This window comes from Peromyscus maniculatus, chromosome 21 (assembly GCF_049852395.1).
Source record: "Peromyscus maniculatus bairdii isolate BWxNUB_F1_BW_parent chromosome 21, HU_Pman_BW_mat_3.1, whole genome shotgun sequence".
In the NCBI taxonomy this organism is placed as follows: Eukaryota; Metazoa; Chordata; class Mammalia; order Rodentia; family Cricetidae; genus Peromyscus; species Peromyscus maniculatus.
In genome coordinates, this window is record NC_134872.1 from 25,363,105 (window position 1) to 25,382,899 (window position 19,795).

Sequence of the window (19,795 nt, forward strand, 5' to 3'; positions counted from 1 at the left end):
TCTCTGATGGGTGATTCTCGTTTAAGCGAGGCTACGAGACTACAGACTCCGGAATGTCTTTTGCTTCTGCTGTGCCTTTACATGTTCGCTGCTACAATCTTTCTCTGGTGTGTGTGGCATGGTGTGAATGGGTGTGAGGAGACCCCCTACTGCCTGTGATGTAGTATGTTTATCTCATGAAAACATCCAGATCCACTGGGCAGTTTTATCTGTGGATTGTCAAGATGATTCCTCCCTAAGCTGTATTGTCTGATTGATAATTATAATGGTAGCTTATACAGAGTTTTGATGAATAAAAATAGATACAAGGATATATTTCATAGCTAAGGCCAATGAGTTCCACCTAGGAGCTGCTTGAGATCACAGCTCAGATTAAAAGGATCCAGACTGGCTCCAATTCTCTTAATACTGAAAAGATGCAGTCATGGATTTTCAGTGTGCACTATTAAGCTAAAACAAAGCTTCAAAATAACTTTAGATTAACCCAGATGCCTTGCTAATGTGTTTTTTTTGTTGTTGTTGTTATTTTTTTTTGATAAACAATCCCAGAAAAACATTCTAAAGTTCACAAGGACATAACCTGAACTGTCTGATTCATTTGGATAGGGTCCTAAATACAAAACAGCCCAATTGTTGCTAGCTAATGAATGATTAATTCCTTGTACCCATTCCTGACCTCAATTTGCTGATATGGGTATGCACCCTGAAGATTCAAAGTTCAGCTGACTGACTGGTTTTTATGCATAAAAGTGTTGGGTCTTGGTATTGCACAGATAATAGGAAATAGAACACTAAAGTCTGGAAACAGAAGCAACTTTTATTGAAATACACCATGGGGAAGAAAATTCTGACTAGTCAGGGCTCCAGAGAATAATCTGACTCTGTAGCCCCCCCAAAAGGGCTACAGGTTTCTTTTGATCAGGGGATACACACAGGGGAAAAAGTACATTTTGAGATTTAAAGCGTCATGGTGCCACAGTGCCACAGGAGTACCCACTGGAGCTGAGGCTAGGAGATATACAGCATCTCAGGAATGTTGACTAGCGCTCGAACTAGAAGATTTATGACATCCCAGGTGTCTCCATGTTCCCAGACTTTAGCTGGCACTCTCTTGGTACCCCTGAGGAATCTGAGATAGGAAAGGCACTCAGATTTATGACTTTTGATTACACAGTGTTGTAAGTTCAAAAGGTTTACGTAGTCATGGGTTCTATAATCATTCACTTAATAATGGAATGTAACCTCTTTGTGAGTCCCATATTGCCTGAATGAGTGTGTTGGGGGTGTATGAGCTGTAGGAAGGCCGGGCGGTGGTGGCGCACACCTTTAGTCCCAGCACTCGGGAGGCAGAGGCAAGTGGATCTCTGTGAGTTCGAGGCCAGCCTGGTCTACCAAGTGAGGTCCAGGAAAGGCACAAAACTGCACAGAGAAACCCTGACTTGAAAAAGCAAAAAAAAAAAAAAAAAAAAGCTGTAGGAAGACATGAGAGAACAGAGAAAGGACAGAAGAACAACAGAGAATAAAGAAGGAAACCATCAAGAGAGTATGTGAGTGGTTTTTTTTTTTCCTAACCCCCTCAGATAGAAAAGTCTTAGTTACATTGTTGCTGTGGATTCCTTTTGTGCCCTGTGCTGTCTGGAGGCTGGTCCCCCAGCTGGCAGTATTAAGTAATCCCTCTGCCTCAGCTTCTCCATTAACTGAGCCTGTAGGAGAGTCACTGGCTTTGGCTGTGAATACTTTCAAAAGTGAATTCAGGGAACAGGGAGATGTCTCAGCAACTGCAGGCACTGAGCAGACAAGCCTGGACCAGAGTCCAGTCCCCACCAAGGTGGGAAGTGAGACTGACTCCCCAAAGTTGTCCTCTGGCATCTATTCTCTGAGTTTTAAGTCCCCAGGAAGATCTGAGGATTTACGTCCTAGAACTGGGGGGTGCGACACAATTTGTAGTGTTTGCCTGGCATGCACAAGACTCGGCTCCATCATCACTTAAAACACAGTGACAACTGAATGATAAACAGGGGGCGGGAGGTTAGGGCTAGAAACTCTGGTGTGTGTGTGTGTGTGTGTGTGTGTGTGTGTGTGTGTGTGTGTGTGTGTGTGTCTGTTCTGCTCTGTTTTGTGAGTCCATCTGACTATGCATCCCAGGCTGCCCTTCAAGTAACAATCCTCCTGCCTCAACACAAGTGCTGGGTCTATGGACGTGCTGCACCAAACCAGGCTACCCGTGGGAGCCCGTTTTCAGGTTCCTCGTGGCTTTACCCAGCAGGTCCGCATAGAGAGGATGATTAGGACCACGGGCCTGAGTGCAGGTGTCTGAGATGGTCTGCACTTGGCTGTGCTAGGGGAGGTTTTTTGCGCCATCCCTTGGCGTCTCTATAAATATCCTGGGGCAGAGACAGTCAGGGTCCATTGAAATAGGTTCCAGGCCCTCTTGAGACTATCCTGTATTTTCTATCTGTTTATCTCCGCAATATAAATCCTTCTATCTAATATTTCCTGCTGCTGTTTGCATTCAAAAAAACTCTGGGAAGCTGTGGGGTTGGTGGGTAGATGCCCTGCAGCTACCTTGCAACTTTGGAAATGTTTGAGAATCAACATCAGTGAATTCAGCTTTACAAAACAGGGTTTCAGGTGACCCAGGTTAACTGACAGTTTGCCCCGTGGAAGCTGGCCTTGAACTCCTGATCCTCCCGCCTCTCTCTCTCTCTCTCTCTCCAAGTGCTGAGGTTACAGGCATGGAGCAGCACACCAGGCTTATGATTATCGTGCCAACCTGGGGAGGAGCTTCCTACTCCGGAGCCACTCCCGGGGAGTCAGTACTGTAGATGTGACCAAATGCAAATATGTGTGAAGTCATGGCGTCGCCATCCTCAAGACACAGAGGAGACAGAGGTAAGATCATGCTGTTCTCAGTGTTTATTTTTATCATCATATAATCTACTCAGATACACACTTTGTCTTAATTCCCTGGGTTTTGTCCTGAGTGTTACTCACTGACACTAAGATTCCTCTGAATCTTCCCACACGAACCTGTTTCTCTTTGCTGTTTTCACAGTCATGTGACTCCAAATTCCCCACAGCCATAGCCTGGCCTCCTTAACAGTTTACAGTCTATTCTCTTTAGTGTTTGGTCTGCATTTCCACAGAGCAATTGGGTCTACTAAAAAGATTATGAGTCTGGGCATGATGGAGCACACCATTAATCCACTCGAGAGTCAGAGGTAGGCAAATGTCTGTGAGTCGGAGGGTAGCCTGGTCTACATAGAGAGTTCTTCCAAGCTAGGGTTATACAGTACGACTCTGTCTTTAAATTAAAATTATATATACAGTTATAAAACTTCTATGGGGTGTACACACCTAAATCTAAATTTCATCTGGATCCTTATCAATGGATCTCTCACTTTGATTGGCAGTCATAATCGAAAGAAGTGACAGCATCACTCTCTGCTGTGGGCCACTGAAGACAGGCAGAGGCCTGAGCCCATCATCAGCTAAGGAGTCTGGAGACGCCATCTCCTCTCCATCAACTGGCTTCCTTTCTGTTCTTCACAAGAGGGTTGAGGGCGCTGGTCGGTGAGCTCGCTGAAGCAAGCTCTGGGCGTTTGCTGTTTGCTTGTTTGATTTGCTTTTTTGGTGTAGAGAAAACACCGTGTTCAGCCGCGGCCACAGCCCAGCACAGGTGTCTCTAGACTGTGAGCGTGCCCTCTAAGACAATAGCAGCGCCACCCTTCAGGTCAACTCGGCCATCAGGTCGCAGGGAAATGTCCAGTTCCCCTCCTCGGCGGGAACACTGGAAGGCTAAACAGAACACAGAGTGGGGTCAGTTCAGAGCACTTCGCTGTGACTGACCACACCGTGAAGGATTGATTGTCACCAACCCAGGACTCCTCCTAGGCCAGTTTCCAGAATAAATTCCTCCATGTGTGCACAGCGCTCCCCACGTCCTCCCCATCCTCCTGCAGACTGAGAGGTCCACACACAACTGATGTGCACACACACGCTGCCCAGCCCTTCCCTTCCTGGGTCACTTTCTGCATTGGCCAGCTGTGCCCCACCTAATGCTTCCTCTAGGATGCTCAGGGATGTGCAGAGAGATGGAGGCGGGGAACGGTAGTCTCCGAAGATGTAGAGAGGGGGTCCTGGCCCACCTGAGAAGGTTCCCCCCACCCTGCCCCTTCTCAGCTCAGAAGAGGCAGATGGAAGTTAGTTTCCTTGTAGGAAGTTAAAGTAACTGCGAGGCCTGGGGTACGAGGGAGCCGCAGCCTCAGCCTTCCAGGAGCTCCCTGCCTAGTAAGGCATTAGACTCACCCAGGACAGAAACCAAACACCCATTCTCTACATCAAGTCACTGAGACCGAGTCCTCCCTTCAGAAAGAGCTCATCCTTGGGGGTCAGAGCCCCGCTCTGATGATGAGTTAATTAATGTGGCTTCCTTCAGCCAAGTTCCTTTTCTATGTGCTTGAGTTTTTGAGTCACCCCTGGGGGACTGAGCCTTCAGGAGGCGGGGGCACACACCTGGTCATCCTGAATTCCACAGCAGGAGCCATGGCTCCACGGTTTCCCATTTGCTGAACATTGAAGGACCCGAGTTCAATACCCAAGCACCCAAAGAGAGAGAGAGAGGAAGGGATGGAGAGAGCCAGCCTACCTCGCATCTCTTTCTTGCCCAGCTCCTCAGACCAGTAGGGGCCAAGTATAGTGTGGGTGGACCCTGGAAAGAAGTGACAGGCGATGAGATCAGGAGTGACGTTCCTCTAAATGTATCAACAATTACAACCAATCATGCAGTCCTTGGTGAAGGTGGCCCCAGAAGAGTGTGGAGTGAGGAAAGGGAGAGAGAGGATTTGTGGGTAATTGCTTACTCCCTCTGAAGTTGCATTCAACTGTGGGGTCATTTTTCTGTTTTTCTTTTTTATGACTGTCTCAAGTAGCCCAGGCTATCCTACAACTAGCTGAGGTTAGTCTTAACTTCTTTCCCCCCTGCCCTAACCTCCCAAGTGCTACCTTGACATCTGAGTGACATCATGGGAAAGAGTACCTGTTACCGGGTCTTCAGCCACACCAACCCATGGCGCAAAGTATCGGGAGTAGAAGTCATATTGGGGTGTCCGCCCCCCAGGCTCTCCTTTGAGAGTGAGAATGAGTCCTTTCACCTTCCCTGTCTGTTCAATTCGAGGCAGAGGCTCTGTGTTCACCTTCAGGGTCTCTAGAAAGGACCTTGAGCACAAACAGGATGGATTAGGAATAAGCATTTCACAGACCATCCCTACACACAGAATAGGAAAGAGGCTGGGCTGTGCCCAGATGGCTCAGCAGAGGGAAGGGGGGCCTGCCTTTGACATCTGCCTCTGGGAAAGAAAGTGTTTGGGCCAGGCATGATGGCAGATGCCTCTAATCCCAGCAGCACGTGGGAGGCAGAGGCAGGTGGATCTCTGTGAGTTTGAGGCCAGCCTGGTCTACAGAGTGAGTTCCAGGAGAGTCAGAGACACATAGAGAGACAGAAAAGAAAAGACAAATCATGCTTTGGTGACAGCACAGCCTGATGGAAGCAGAGCTGAAATTCTGGATGCTGGCGTGTAAATGGATAAACAAGGCATTTACCTGTTGTAAGAATCGCTGAGCCGGACCATGAGGTTTTTGGTATCTGGAGAGTACCGGATATCCTGGACCAGGGTGTCACCTATGGCTGCCTGTGAAGCAGATCAAAACTCCTCAGAGGACTAACTCTTACTGAGTTGTTAGATGCTTGTCTAGATGCCAGAAGCCCTGGGTCAACCCCCAGCACCACATTAGCTGAGCATGTGCTTGTAAACCTAAGATGCAGAGGCAGAAAAGTCAGGAGTTCAGGGTCAGCCTCAGCTAGTCAGCAGGTGTGAAGTCAGGTTGGTATCCTGGGATTCTACCTCAAAACCAAACCAAACAAAACAGCGAGGCACACTCATTCCTTCGACACCAGCACCTGGGAAGCAGAGGTAGGAAGCTGGAGGAATTCCAGGACTCAGAGCTGGCCCTGTGGTGAGAACTTGCTTTATCCTGCTCCGCTCAGCAAGCACACAGCCTTCATCAGGCTGGAAAATCAACTCTTCTTGGTCCAAAGGGGCTGAGAATGTCTGTTACCTTCCTCACCGACTCCTTCAGGCCTTCTCTGTCTGCCCCCAAACACTCCATCTTACTCCTGTCCCTCTATGGAGGCTATATTGCTCATAGCTAAATCAAATGAGTCAGCTGTGACTGTATGACCTGCAATCCTAGTACTTGAGAGGCAAGAGAATTACAGGTTCAAGGCCAGCCTGAGCTACAGTGAGGAAAGAAAGATTCCAGCTCAATGAATGTTAGACATGACACTAACATTCTGACCTGAAACCATCTAGGCATCCACAGCGGTGGGTACACAGGATTGGGGCTATTTTATGGGTCATGTCACACCAGAGCTTTTCAAACACAAACACAAAGGACCACACCACAAGGCTCTAACTGGCTTCTTCCCACCAACCTTTATCAAGTCTTCTACTTCATGGAGGTCCTAGAAGAGGAAAAGAGACACCGTCATTGCTGAACAGGAGGGCTGGGGGCAGTAATTGTAGATAATAAAATTATTCGATGTAAATATAGTAAGAAAGAGCTAACCTGGGGGGAGGTTGGGTAGAGAGGAAAGTCCAGGACAATCCCGTCCTCTGCTCTTCTGGCCTTTAGTTCCCCACTCATAGTGACAAAGGTTAGGGTGTTGTTTGTGTTCTCTGGACAGAGGAGGAATCAAGAATCAGGAAAATAAAAGTGACTGTGTTTTCTGGGTGTTTGTCAATGTTTGTATGTGTGGTGGTGGTGGTTTTGTGTGTGTGTGTGTGTGTGTGTGTGTGTGTGTGTGTGTGTGTGTGTAATGAACCCAGAGGGTCAAACATGAAAGTATCGCCCCCTAAGCTCTCTCCCCACTCCTCCTTCGTCTGTAATTTTCAAGACAGTGTCTCATGAGGCTGTTTGGTCTGGCCTTGAGTTCCCTTTTTGGCCCAGGAAGTCTGAAATTTTAATCCTCTCTCCTCAGCCCCCTGAATAACTGGGGTTTCAGGTCCACTTCGTCAGCCTAAACTTGTCTTCATGCTTATCCTCTACCCACACAAACAAAATCATAATAATGATCAGAATTTTATGACTTGAAAGTAAAATGTCCCCAACACTTGCTCCTCTGCTCCTGGTACTGTTTTTGGGGGAGACACGGTCTGAGAACTGGCCCACAGGTGAAAGGTCTCAGAAGAGGCTTTTCAAGAGGGACGCTAAGACAGATTGTCGGGCGGTAAGGAGTTGACCAAAAGCATCATTAACGCTATGGGCGGAGAGATAACAAGATGGCAGAGGCCCCAGCAGAGCTAAATGAAACAGACAGCATGGTGGTTCTGAAGAGAGGAAATTGGTGCCCACTTGGCAGAAGGGGGGTCTCTTCTTACACCTTTCTGAGTATGGGGGTGGCTTTATAGCACAAGCGGGTCGCTAGGTTCTCTGAGTCCCAGGAAGGGGGCAGGGCAGGGGATATGGAGCAGGATGTGTGGCCGCCAGGACCCGCTTTGATAAAAAGTCACTCCCCTAAATGAGCGTACCTGACACCAGAAGTCTGTGTCTCGGTAAGGCGCCTGTCAATGTCTGTGAGGGGGAAGGACTTCTGCAGGGTCTTGTGGCCTGAGCGGCAGCTGGATTCTAGCACTACATCCTCACAAAGGCCACAGGCCTCCAAGGGCTGTAACTTGACCAGCACCCGGCCCAACGGTATTGCTTCCTCTCTGATCTCAGTGTTTCTAGTGCATGCTCTTAAAACTGTGGGCCAAGCCACCATGGCCCAAGCCACCATGGCCACCATGATAGCCCGCATCCCCTGGAGGGTGAGCCAAACCAAACCTCTCCTCCCTTAAGTTGCTTCTGTGAGGTATTTCAGCACAGCAACAGAAGTAATGAGTATAACGAGTGTACTGGATTCCGTGGTAGCGAGGCCTTGGCTAACTCGAAACTTCATTCGCCGCACAGGCACAGGTTCCCTCAAGAGCCTAAGGATGCCGGAGTCTGTAGAAAACACAGCAGGGCCAGGCGGCGGCGGCAGCGCACGCCCTTAATCCTAGCACTCGGGAGGCAGAGCCAGGCTCTGTGATCTCTGTGAGTTCGAGGCCAGCCTGGTCTACAGAGTGAGATCCAGACAGACTCCAAAGCTACACAGAGAAACCCTGTCTTTGGGGGGGGGGGGCGAGAAAACCCAGCAGGAGTTGCTTTGGCTGGAGCCTGCGGATGCGCCTCCTCCCCATCCAGCTCGGTGCACGGGTTTTATCTTCTTCAGCTCAAGGTCCCTGTCTAGCGTCCACCTTCTTCTTAAACCATGAGTCATAGCCTCATCTGAGGTCATGACTGAGTGTGGATGCTGCAAAGAATGTGTCAATAGTACGCGGCTTCTGAACACACACCAACCAAAACTTAACTCAAAATGTAGTGAATAGAAAGTGTTTCTGGCTCTGCTCACACACCTGGTGTGGCGTGACATCAGTGAGACCTTGAGACACACACGCTTTGCATTACACATGCCTTCCCTCCCCACCCCAGGGAAACACGCGGGCTCAGATCGGAGTCCACGGCAGGTTATAAATGACACCATTTCTGCTGCCCATACAATGTGTTCCTCCTACAGAAATGTAATCGTTTACTTACAGGAGGCAAAGGTGTTTAACATTTTTCGATTGTCATTTGTCAGTATATGAGTATCAAATCAGTACCTCTTTGGATTTATATTACAATGTTTGATTTACTTTTTTATTTTTAGAAAGCAAAAAAAAATAATTAATGTGTATATGTGTTTTGCCTCATGTAACTCTTACTGAGTTGTTAGATGCTTGTCTAGATGCCAGAAACCCTGGGTCAACCCCCAGCACCACATTAGCTGAGCATGTGCTTGTAAACCTAAGATGCAGATGCAGAAAAGTCAGGAGTTCAGGGTCAGCCTCAGCTAGTCAGCAGGTGTGAAGTCAGGCTGGGATCCCGGGATTCTGCCTCAAATTCAAACAAAACAGCGAGGCACACTCACTCCTTCGGCACCAGCACGTGGGAGGCAGAGGTAGGAAGCTGGAGGAATTTCAGGACTCAGAGCTGGCCCTGTTCAGGGCCAGCCTGAGCTAAAGGAGACTCTATCACAAACAACAACCAATCAATCAATAAGCAAAGTCCACATTACTCATTTTATGGAACAGCACAGCCGCGGAAGCCAGGGTGGCGTGGCCACACAGCGGGAACTCGCTCTCCGGAGTAAACCACCTGAGTCCAAAGCGGGAACCTTCCGAGGAGAAAAGGCAAAGAAAAGCGAGATCAAACCCACACGGTCAGGTGAAAGATGCCTCTGCATCTTCTTCCCTAAATCATGAGCTCAGCTAACAGGAAAACCTTCCTCAAGGGGTGAGCGTGGGGTAGACAGACATTCTGCTCTCTCCCAGGAAAGGTCCCAGTGACTTGAGTTTGATCCCCAGGACTCACAAGGTGGAAATGGAGAACCAACTGCTACAAGCTGTCCCCCAGCCTCACACAAATGCCACGGCCCGTGCCACACACACACACACACACACACATACACACACACACACACACACAAATGTAAAACAAAACGTTTACATTTCTATTTACTTTGTGTGAAGTTGTCGGTTGGTTGCAGTTTTCGGATAAAAGCCGTTTCAGAGAGATTCATTTCTCTTGCAATGTGCTGATGAGAGTCTTCATCCAATGTCTGAAATAGAAAAAAAATACATTATGGAGAGCCTGGAAACACAGATCTGACTTAACATAGCAGCTCGTCGGCATCAAAAGTCGTATGCTTGGCATAGTGGTGCACACTTTTAATCCCAGCACTCGGGAGGCAGAGGCAGGCCGATCTCTCTGAGTTGGAGACCAGCCTGATCTACAGAGTAAGGTCCAGGACAGTTAAGGCTACATAGTGAGACCATGTATAAAAAAGGAAAAAGAAAAGTTATATGCTTAAAAGGAAATTCAATTTACATGGTAAAGAATTAAAGACTCTGTGTGTGTGTGTGTGTGTGTGTGTGTGTTTGATATCTTTGATATCTTTCTGGGAGTGTCTATTTTGTTTGGGTTTCGGCTTTTTTTTTTCATTTTAGATTTTTGTGGTTTCTTCTTATCCAATGAGCTTTGCTAGGATTGCTTACAAGAACATGAATGACAGTTACCTACAGCATCGTGAGCAATTCAGCTGCTGCACGACTGAAGAAAACGCCTCTCCCTCCCCCGCAGCCACTAACTGCCTGGAAATCCTCCGAGAGGAGCAGGGCCTCGGGAAGGACTGTTCTGAAACTCATTCTTGCTCCTGCCTCTGTGTCCTGAGGATTACAGGCACGTGAGCGCACACTCAGTTGACGTGGTGCTGAGACCCAACTCAGGGCTTTGTGCACGGGCAAGCACTCCGTCAACTGAGCCAAAAACTCAGCCCCATTTCCTTTACTCTAACAAAGAAAAGGTTCTTAAAAGCCAGTCACATTGACACGTGTCTGTAATCCCAGTACTTGAAAGGTGAAGGCAGGCGGATCACGAGTTCAGTCATTCTCGGCTAGATAGCAATTTTAAGGCTAGCCTGGGCTACATAAGACCTTGTCTCCAAAACAAAATGATTGATAGATGATAGATAGATAGATAGATAGATAGATAGATAGATAGATAGATAGATAGATAGATAGATAGGGGTGGATGATAGATAAATGATTGATAGTAGGTAAATGGATGATAGATAAGATAGACAGACAGACAGACAGACTTTTTTCATTTTGAATGGCTCAAAGCTCAGGCTTTAACCTGGAACTATACTGTCTGACCATCACAAGCTCTTATTATCCATTAACACTTCGCAGAAAGGCAAGGCACCAGCAAGCAGAGAAACATGGACTACCGAAAGGTTTCTAAGGAGCAGCAGTGAGTACTGAGCGGGCTGGCAGCAGGGACCACTGCAAAGGAATCTGAGGGAGTCCTGGGCCCTTCCCCAGACCTGCTCAATCAGACTGGCCTCTCAAACAAGATGCCAGGGGATCTGGGAGTGCATTAAAGTCTGAGAAGTCCTGGTGTGTAAGCTACGGCCCTGTGTGCAAAGGACTCAGTATCAAGATGGAAGCCAGGACACCTACCGGAAGCTGTAGTGAGCAATGCTAGAGAGCAGATCATTGAGGCATGGAGGGTTTGTTTGTTTGGGGGCTGGGGGGGGGGGTTGGAGGCTGGATCCAGGTGTTGCCCAGGCTCTTCCCAGAACATGTGTTCTGCATTGAACTTCACTGTCAGCCTTGATATACAAAGATTTTTAACAAGAAGTACTGTGCTTTAAAGATGCTCACAACCATCTCTAAGTCCAGAGGCTGTGGATCCAGTGCCCTCTTTTGGCCCCTGACAACATCATGAATGTACCCGGTAGACACACATACTTGCGGGCAAACATTCAATGAAGTAAAAATCAATCTTTAAATATATGAATTTAATGAAAAGGTCTTATGCTGGATCTGGGCAAAAGGTCAGGTTTGGGTAAGGTAGGTGGAAAATAAGAGGAAAGTCTGGCATCGGAGAAGAGTCTTAGGCAAGTCATAGCCTTACTTCTGTTCTCCTAAAGTCAGGAAGTAAAGTACATCTATGGGTGGAGTCCCTGAGGGTCACCCATGGCATGCACACTCAGGAACACACACACACACACACACACACACACACATTTTCATTTCATTATAATATTTATCTTTCCATTTTATACTATAAGCTTTTTGCACATAAGTACAAAGCTGATCTGAGGACGTGACTCAGTGGTAGAACACAATTTGTTGTACAACATCACCTCCTCAAGTAACCAGCCCGCCCCCCCCCCATTTGAGAAATACACTGGAGTCTGCTTAAGGAGTATTAGGGAATTTATTAGGATATAAATTGAGGAAATGCACTCACGAATACAGAACTGAGTAAGCAGCTGAAGCCGTCCTCTGATCTGACCAGGAGTGAATCCACTTGGCAGTTCGATCAGACCAGGAAGCAGAAGAAGGGACCTTGTGACCCTTCTCCCTTTCCTTTTAAGAAGTCACATATGATGGCAAGAAGCACCGCCTCCTTCGGGCCATGGGCGGAGCAAATACCAACACACACACACACACACACACACACACACACACACACACACACACACACACACAAAATAACCGGACCCCGCTGTTTGGTTTGGTTTGTTTGAGACAGAGTCTCATGTAGCCTCAGCTGGCTGAGCTACGGAGCTAGGATGACCCTGAACTTCGGCTCCTCCTCCCTCCATCTCCCAAGCTCTGGAACCATAGACTGCACCACCAGGCCCGACAGCTCTCCTGCTTCAACGTCCATTTCCCTTTGGCGTCCTCGAGGGGATCAAATCTCCAATACCAAAAGCAGAGTGATGTTTGCTGTTCAGAGGGCCAGTGTCTGGGGTTTGAGACAAGGTCCTAACTAACATCTTAGGATCCACAGGATTATTGAGCCGGGGAGGGCGGACAGGATAAAGTTTTATTTTATACTCCCATCTTGTGGCAATATAGAGATATGGCAACCTTCATGTGACAGCTTGTCTTCTGGGTCTTTGTCTTTCTGCTGTATTAGACTTCAGAGAAGTACAGTAAGTGCTATAAACACCCAGGAAGACACTGGGACCCCTTCCCCTGCATCTGAACCTCTGGAAGAGGCACTGTCTATACCTTCTTGTTTTATTTTAGGCCTCACACATACCGGGCAAGATCTACCCTACCAAGCCACACCCCTAGTCTTCATATTCACTTTTTATGCTTTGTCCAACCCACTCCAAGGTAAGCCCAAAAAATTAGTGACTGCTGGTTAACAAGAATTCTTTCTTGCTACTATTATTACTAGCTATGTAGAGTTATGTGTGTCTGCATGTGGGTATGTGCACATGAGTATAGATAGGTACACAAGGAGGACAGAGGCATTGGCTCCCCTGAAGTTACAGATGGTTGTAAGAGCTGCCATGGGGTGCTGGGAATTGAACCCAGGTCCTCTGGAAAAGCAACAAGTGCTCTTAACCACTGAGTTATCTCTCCAGCTCCTAACAAGAATTCTGAAGGGTTTGCCATAACTCAGGTGACTGTAACTTTTTCATATCGGTCTGCATGTCCCATCTCTCCATGTCTTTAGCCCAGGAATTCTGGGAGGTTTTTGTATTTCTTATAGAATTATGATTGTTTGTCTGAGTGTTTTGCCTGCATGTATGTCTGGCCACCACATGTGCCTGGTGCCTGCTTAGTTTGGAGGAGGGCACTGGATCATCTAGATCTGGAATTACAGATGACTGTGAGCCACTAGGGGGTTCTGGGAACTGAACCTGAGTATTCTGCAAGATTAGCCAGTGCTCCTCCTCCTCCTCCTCCTCTTCCTCTTCTTCTTTCCCCTGTCCTAGAACTCACTCTGTAGACCAGGCTGGCCTTGAACTCACAGAGATCCGCCTGGCTCTTCCTCCCGAGTGCTGGGATTAAAGGCGTGCGCCACCATCGCCCGGCTTAGCCAGTGCTCTTAACTGCTGAGCCATCTCTCTTGTTCCTAACAAGAATTCTTAGAAGGGTTTTGCCACAGTTCAGTCCATTATAACGTCTTCCTATCTTTCCACACATTCGTACCGCGTGCCGCCCGCATGCCAGGCCCTGTGTGTTGACAGAAGTCAAGGTGGGATATGCGCTCAGAGGGTTTGCTGACTGAATTATGAACGTGGCCATCTGGGAGACGTGGTGAGCTGCTGTGAGGGTGGAGATGGTAGGGCTCTGCCGCCAGGCAGGCCACTTAGGAGTGAGTGACCCCAGGAAATGATGGAACTCTCCTCTGCCTCTGTTCTTTGATCCGAAAGATAAGGACAATGGTAATATGCCCACTCCCAGATGGCGGTGTGAGTTAATGTGACATGTGAACAACACTGACATGTCACCCCACGGTCGCTGCTCCAGCGCTGGAGACCACGTGCTAGCAGCCAGTGGGGTACCCAGGAAGCAGAATTCCCATGTTAATACCTCTTCCCTCACATGATTTCCTTTCCTCAGATTCAATCTAGTACATTTATTTGTAGCATGAACACACACACACACACACACACACACACACACACACACGAACACGAACATTGAGGTTGGCACAGTGGGTAAGGCCCAGAGACCCACCTGCCTCTGCCTCCTAAGTGCTGGAATTAAAGGCATGCACCACCATGCCCAGCTCTAGATGCCTACTTTTTTAAGTATTAATTTTTTTCAGCTATCTGTTCCAATTTTTTTTGTTTAACTTTTAATCTGTCTTTGCTTTTATCTGGTATACAATATTATGGGTTCCTTGTATGAAAGTTTCAAGAGATAAATGTCTTGAAAACAAAATAGAATATTATAGAAGCTCTTGGGATACTCTTGTTTAGAACTGTTCCTTTTCTTTACACAACTTTTTGTTGTTTTGTTTTTTACATATAGCCCCACGTAGCCCAGGCTGGCTTGGAACTTCCTATGTGGCTGGGATTGACCTTTAACTCCTGATTACAGGGGTGTTCCACCAGTCCTGATTTATGTGGGGCTAGAGATCAAACCCAGGGCTTCACACTGCTGAGACACATTCCCAATCTCTACGTCAGCCTTTTATCAAGTTTTCAAAAAGCTCAAAGTACAAAGTTTAGCCTAAGTCTCATCTCAGTCAAATCGTTTTGTTTTTCTGAGGAGGGTTTCTCTGTGTAGCTTTGGAGCCTGTCCTGGAAATCACTATGTAGATCAGGCTGGCCTGGAACTCACAGAGATCCATCTACCTCTGCCTCCCAAGTGCTGGGATTAAAGGTGTGTGCCACCACTGCCCAGCCCAGTCTTTCTCATTTTAATGTCCTCCATCCCTCCTTCCATCTTCTAAGTCTAGAAGAATCTTAGACTATACTTAAATCTTTTTTTTTTCCCCGAGACAGGTATGCACCCCCACAGCCTGGCTATACTTAAATCTTTATTTCCTAGGTTTTGAATATGTTGCAAACAAACAAACACAGCAAGACAACAAAAAAGAAAAGATAAGTAACATAAAACATATTTTAGGGCTGGAGAGATGGCTCAGCCGTTAAAGGCTAGGCTCACAACCAAAAAAAACATATTTTAGCCAGGCGGTAGTAGCACACGCTTTGATCCCAGCACTCTGGAGACAGAGGCAGGTGGATCTCTGTGAATTCGAGGCCAGCCTGGTCTACAGAGTGAGTTCCAGGACAGTCAGGGCTACACAGAGAAATCCTGTATCAAAACAAAAACAAAAACAAAAAACAAACAAAAAACCAAAAACATATTTTAATAGGCAAGTAGATAAAGACAGAGAGGGCTGATAGGGGCAGCCCAGCAGTTAAGATTACTGAACCCAGAGGTCTTGGGTTCAACTCCAGCACCCACATGGAGGCTCACATCATTAATAACTGCAGTCCCATGGAATCTGAGGGCCTTTTCAGGTGTGCAGATGTACATGCAGACAAAACACTCAAGACATAAAACAAATCTTTTTTTTTAAATAGAGACAGATCCTTTAGCTCCAGTGTTTATTGATATTAGTGTTCTGGAGATAATCAAAGTTATGAAACAACACAAATTATTATCTGGTGAAAATGCAGCTACATAGACTCTGTCTCAAATATATATACATATATATTTACATGTAAATTATCTATACATAGACACATATTTATACCTATAAATATGTATGTGTGAGTATGTATATATACATATACAAGTATATATATTATATATACACACACACACACATATACATATATGAGTGACATAGAGACATGGGACAGATATAGTTAAACTCTTGACAGGCAATTACAGTTGATTCCACAATTGTTTGACAGGAGGTCGTTCTTGCCAGATTGATCCTATAGAAGGTTCTAAATTTGGAACCTGGAATCGGGTTGCTAATTATTCTCACTAATCTTCCCAAGCTCTTGTCTTACTAGATAAGACATAGTAATTCCTTTACCCTCTGTGGCTAGCTGCAGGGTTACTTAACGGAGTCATAGCTGGGATGAGATGAGGGTCATCTCTCTAGCCCCAGATAGCCAACTCCTTTATGAGAACTGCTCTAAGTAAAAGAGTAAGATTTACTTTATTTTAGTTTTTTGAGACAGTTCTCATTAATAGTCCAGGCTGGCCTAGAGCCTGCTTGTAGCCCAGGCTGGCCTCAAACTCATGATCCTCCTGCCACAGCCTCTTCCTCTTTTTTATTTGGCTCCAGTTACTTTGTGTGTGTGTGTGTGTGTGTGTGTGTGTGTGTGTGAGAGAGAGAGAGAGAGAGAGAGAGAGAGAGAGAGAGAGAGAGAGAGAGAGAGAGAGAGAATATAAATGAATAGAGGTCAGAGGGCCCTTGCAGACACTGTTCTCTCCTTCCACCGTGTGGAACCTGGAGATCTAGTCAGGTAGATCTTGGCAGCAGTACCTTGACTCACCCAGCCCTCTCGCTGGTCCCACCATGCAGAACCAAGGGACAATTTGCAAGAGTCAGCTTTCTCCTTTTACCAGGGAGCCTCGGGGATCGAACTCAGGTCCTCAGGCTTAGCAGCAAGCACTCTCACCTGCTGAGTCACCTTGCAGGGCACTGAAGAGAAGAATGTCTACATTTCTGAGGTATAGATGAGGCTGCGGCCAGGCCTGATAATGAACCCTGCAAGCCCAGCACTCAGGAGGCTGGGACAGGGAGAGTCTGAGGGTAGCCTGGGCTACATAGGGAGTTCCAAGCCAGTCTGAGTAGCATAGTGGACCCTGTCTCATCTGCCGCTGCTGAAAAGATCCAGGATGTCCACATAGAAAAGACAAATGACGTCTCAGCCATTCCTACCCACAGATCTCCTGTAATCTTGTGCTTAGTTTTTGGTGCTAATTAAACAGTATCCTAATTCTGAAAGGAAGGCTCCAGTCATTCTTTTATAAAATAATTTTTGATTATTACTTTTCATTTTCGTAAGATGGTTCTCTATAAGGCCCAGACTGGCCTCAGAGTCAGGATCCTCCTGCCTTAGCCTTTGGAAAATCAGAAGTCATGGGCTCTGCACACATCTAGGATTCCAGGCACGGCCCTTTGAGAACCGAGGACTTACATTTTCCACGAGGCAGACGGCAGCAGGGTTGCCCCGGAAAGCAGTTGCCGTGAATGCATCCACTATGAACATCGGGAGCTTCATTTTCCTCGCCAGCTCTGTCTGGGAGGTCCCTGCCTTGCTGGGAGGCTGCTTCACTTCCTGTTGTTTAAAAAAAAAAAAAAAGTTAATGTTTTACTCCTACAAACACAGTTAATGATTCCCAGATAAAAAGTCAATTACTCCAACATACCTGCACCTAAAGATGTGTGATTCCCCTACTTCTTAAAGCCTCTGCATTTAATTTGTTTTAAAATACTAGTTACATGGAGTGGAGCAGTGGTGGTGGCGCACACCTTTAATCCCAGCACTCAGGAGGCAGAGGCAGGTGGATCTCGGTGAGTTCCAGGCCAGCCTGGGCTACAGAGTGAGTCCCAGGACAGCCAGGGCTACACAGAGAAACCCTGTCTCATACTAGCTAAATGAAATATTTTTCATGCCACACACAGAACTCTGCAACATTATCACCCTCCTTCCTAGAGTAGCCAAAACTAGCTGTGGCAGTCATTTTAAGGAAGTTCATGAGACGTCTGAGAGGCACAGGTTTTGTTTGCAGTCTTCCCATGCAGACAAGCTCTCCTCTCAAGGTCAAGCATGGCATTGCTCACCTGTGATTACCCTGTGGGAGGCTAAGGCAAGAGGACTGAGAGCAAAGCCAGCAGGTGCACCTCTGAGTTCGAGGCCAGCATCATCTACAGAGTGAGTTCCAGGACAGCCAGGACTGCTCACAGAAGGAATGTTTCAAAAAGCAAACAAACTATATATCTATAGATATATAGTATGTATCTATAATACACATATATTCTTAAAGTGTGTGTGTGTGTGTGTGAGTGTGTGTGTGTAGGATTAAACCCAGGGACTCAATCACGCTAAGCACAAGGTTTACAACTCCCAAAGCTCCCGACTTTTTCAGAGTTTGTGGGGGAGAGGCTTCCTTACCTTGCTGCACACACCGGCCCCAGACACCGGGCCTCAAGTAAATCCTTTGCCTCAGCATGGATATACCACCACACCCAGCTCTGGCTTTGTATGTGGTTTTAATTAAATTCTTTACTGAAGGATAGAATTCTACCCTTAACTGTTTTTTTTTTTTTTAAGTTTCTAGAAATGCTTCCCAAACCAACAACAACAAAAGTCGTCTTAGAAGAATAGATCTCAAAAGCTCTAATACCCATGTCATTCACTTATTCAACAATAAGATGTCCCCAGCTCTCCACCCGCAACATACCCAGCTCCACCGTCTCTTCCTCAAAGAACTTGGGTTTTGTTTTGGCTTCAGGGATGCGCTGGGTCCCTGCCAGTTCAGGACAATTGCATTCCCTTTGCCAGATGCTCGATCTTAAAAGATTGTCTCACACCTAGATGGTGACAAGTCTCAGAGACATGGCCGGAAAGACTCTGGGAGGGACGTTGTTTCTGATGAATGGGAACAGAGCTAGGAGCATAGGCTACCCCATCCTTTCCCTTTTCCCCTGGGCTGAACATGTTGATACTAGAAATGCAACAGCCTGGTCTTTGGACCACGACAAGCAAGGAGACAGAAAGCTAAGGGACTAGATAAGGGGGAAAGAGTGTGGTTTCTGGTGCCTGCTAGATGACCTTAAGTGTTCTACCTCTAAACTTCCTGCCTGATACATAGTAAGTGTCCCAAAGTAGCAGCCAAAATAATCACTCCCCAAAGTTGTCCAAATTGTAACTCTCAAGAACCCATAAGTATGTTTTGTAACTAGCAAGACGGAATTAGGTTGAAGTATAATCAACTGATTATTCTGGATTATCAGACCCCAGGTAAGGATTTTTTTATTTTATAAGTACTGAGGATTAAGCCCAGGATTAAAGGTGTTCACCACTGCGCCCGGTAGAAAATCCATCTTTTTTTTTTTAAGATTTATTTATTAATCCATACATTGTTCTGTCTGCATGTGTCCTTGCAGGCCAGAAGGCACCAGATCACATTACAGGCGGTTGTGAGCCACTATGTGGTTGCTGGGAATTAAACTCCGGACCTTTGGTATTTTGTTTTTTTTTTTTCCAGAGCTGAGGATCGAACCCAGGTCCTTGTGCTTGCTAGGCAAGTGCTCTACCACTGAGCTAAATCCCCAGCCCCACTCAGGACCTTTGGAAGAGCAGTCAGTGCTCTTAACCACTGAGCCATCTCTCCAGCCCTGGAGGATCCATCTTTAATCTGGACCACACCTTCTGGCAACAGCCTATATAATGATCATGGAAGGAGAAAGCTTGCTCTCTTTGCCTGCTTGCTCTTGCTGCAAGTCCATTCCTTCACCGGCATTAGTGCCTACTTCTTCAGGCTCCTGCATAGGCTGAAGACCAGCTGAGACAGACAGACAGACAGACAGCCTCACGGAATCAACAACTTTGGGATTCTTGGAACTTTTGTTTGTAGACAGCCATTGTTGGACTAGCTGGACCACAGCCTGTAAGCCATTCTAATAAACCCCCTTTACATGCATATCTCATTCATTCTATCAGTTCTGTTCTTCTAGAGAATCCTGACAAATTCGATATATATTGCAATGTGTGTGTATGCAATGTATGTATGTTTATGTATGTATATATATATATATGTGTGTGTGTGTGTGTGTGTGTGTGTGTGTGTCTGTGTGTGTGTGTATTAGATTTGAAGAC

The 19,795-nt window shown here is 46.7% G+C and overlaps 1 protein-coding gene across 2 annotated transcripts in view; it reads right to left on the reverse strand.

Annotated features, from left to right (window-relative positions):
* Positions 1–2,893: 2,893 nt before the first annotated feature.
* The window catches only part of Pbld (phenazine biosynthesis like protein domain containing), a 38,723-nt gene continuing 21,821 nt past the window's right edge, over positions 2,894–19,795 (reverse strand). The window contains exons 2-10 of one of the 2 annotated variants that reach the window (XM_006972734.4): positions 17,111–17,251; positions 9,643–9,742; positions 9,200–9,298; positions 6,628–6,737; positions 6,494–6,523; positions 5,602–5,690; positions 5,039–5,217; positions 4,649–4,711; positions 2,894–3,798 (exon numbers count right to left, since the gene is read on the reverse strand). In XM_006972734.4, coding sequence (XP_006972796.1) covers positions 3,686–3,798; positions 4,649–4,711; positions 5,039–5,217; positions 5,602–5,690; positions 6,494–6,523; positions 6,628–6,737; positions 9,200–9,298; positions 9,643–9,742; positions 17,111–17,194 — 867 coding nt within the window. In that variant the 5' untranslated portion in view covers positions 17,195–17,251 and the 3' untranslated portion in view covers positions 2,894–3,685. The remainder of the gene's footprint in view (positions 3,799–4,648; positions 4,712–5,038; positions 5,218–5,601; positions 5,691–6,493; positions 6,524–6,627; positions 6,738–9,199; positions 9,299–9,642; positions 9,743–17,110; positions 17,252–19,795) is intronic. The other variant, XM_042266685.2, reaches the window with a different exon arrangement.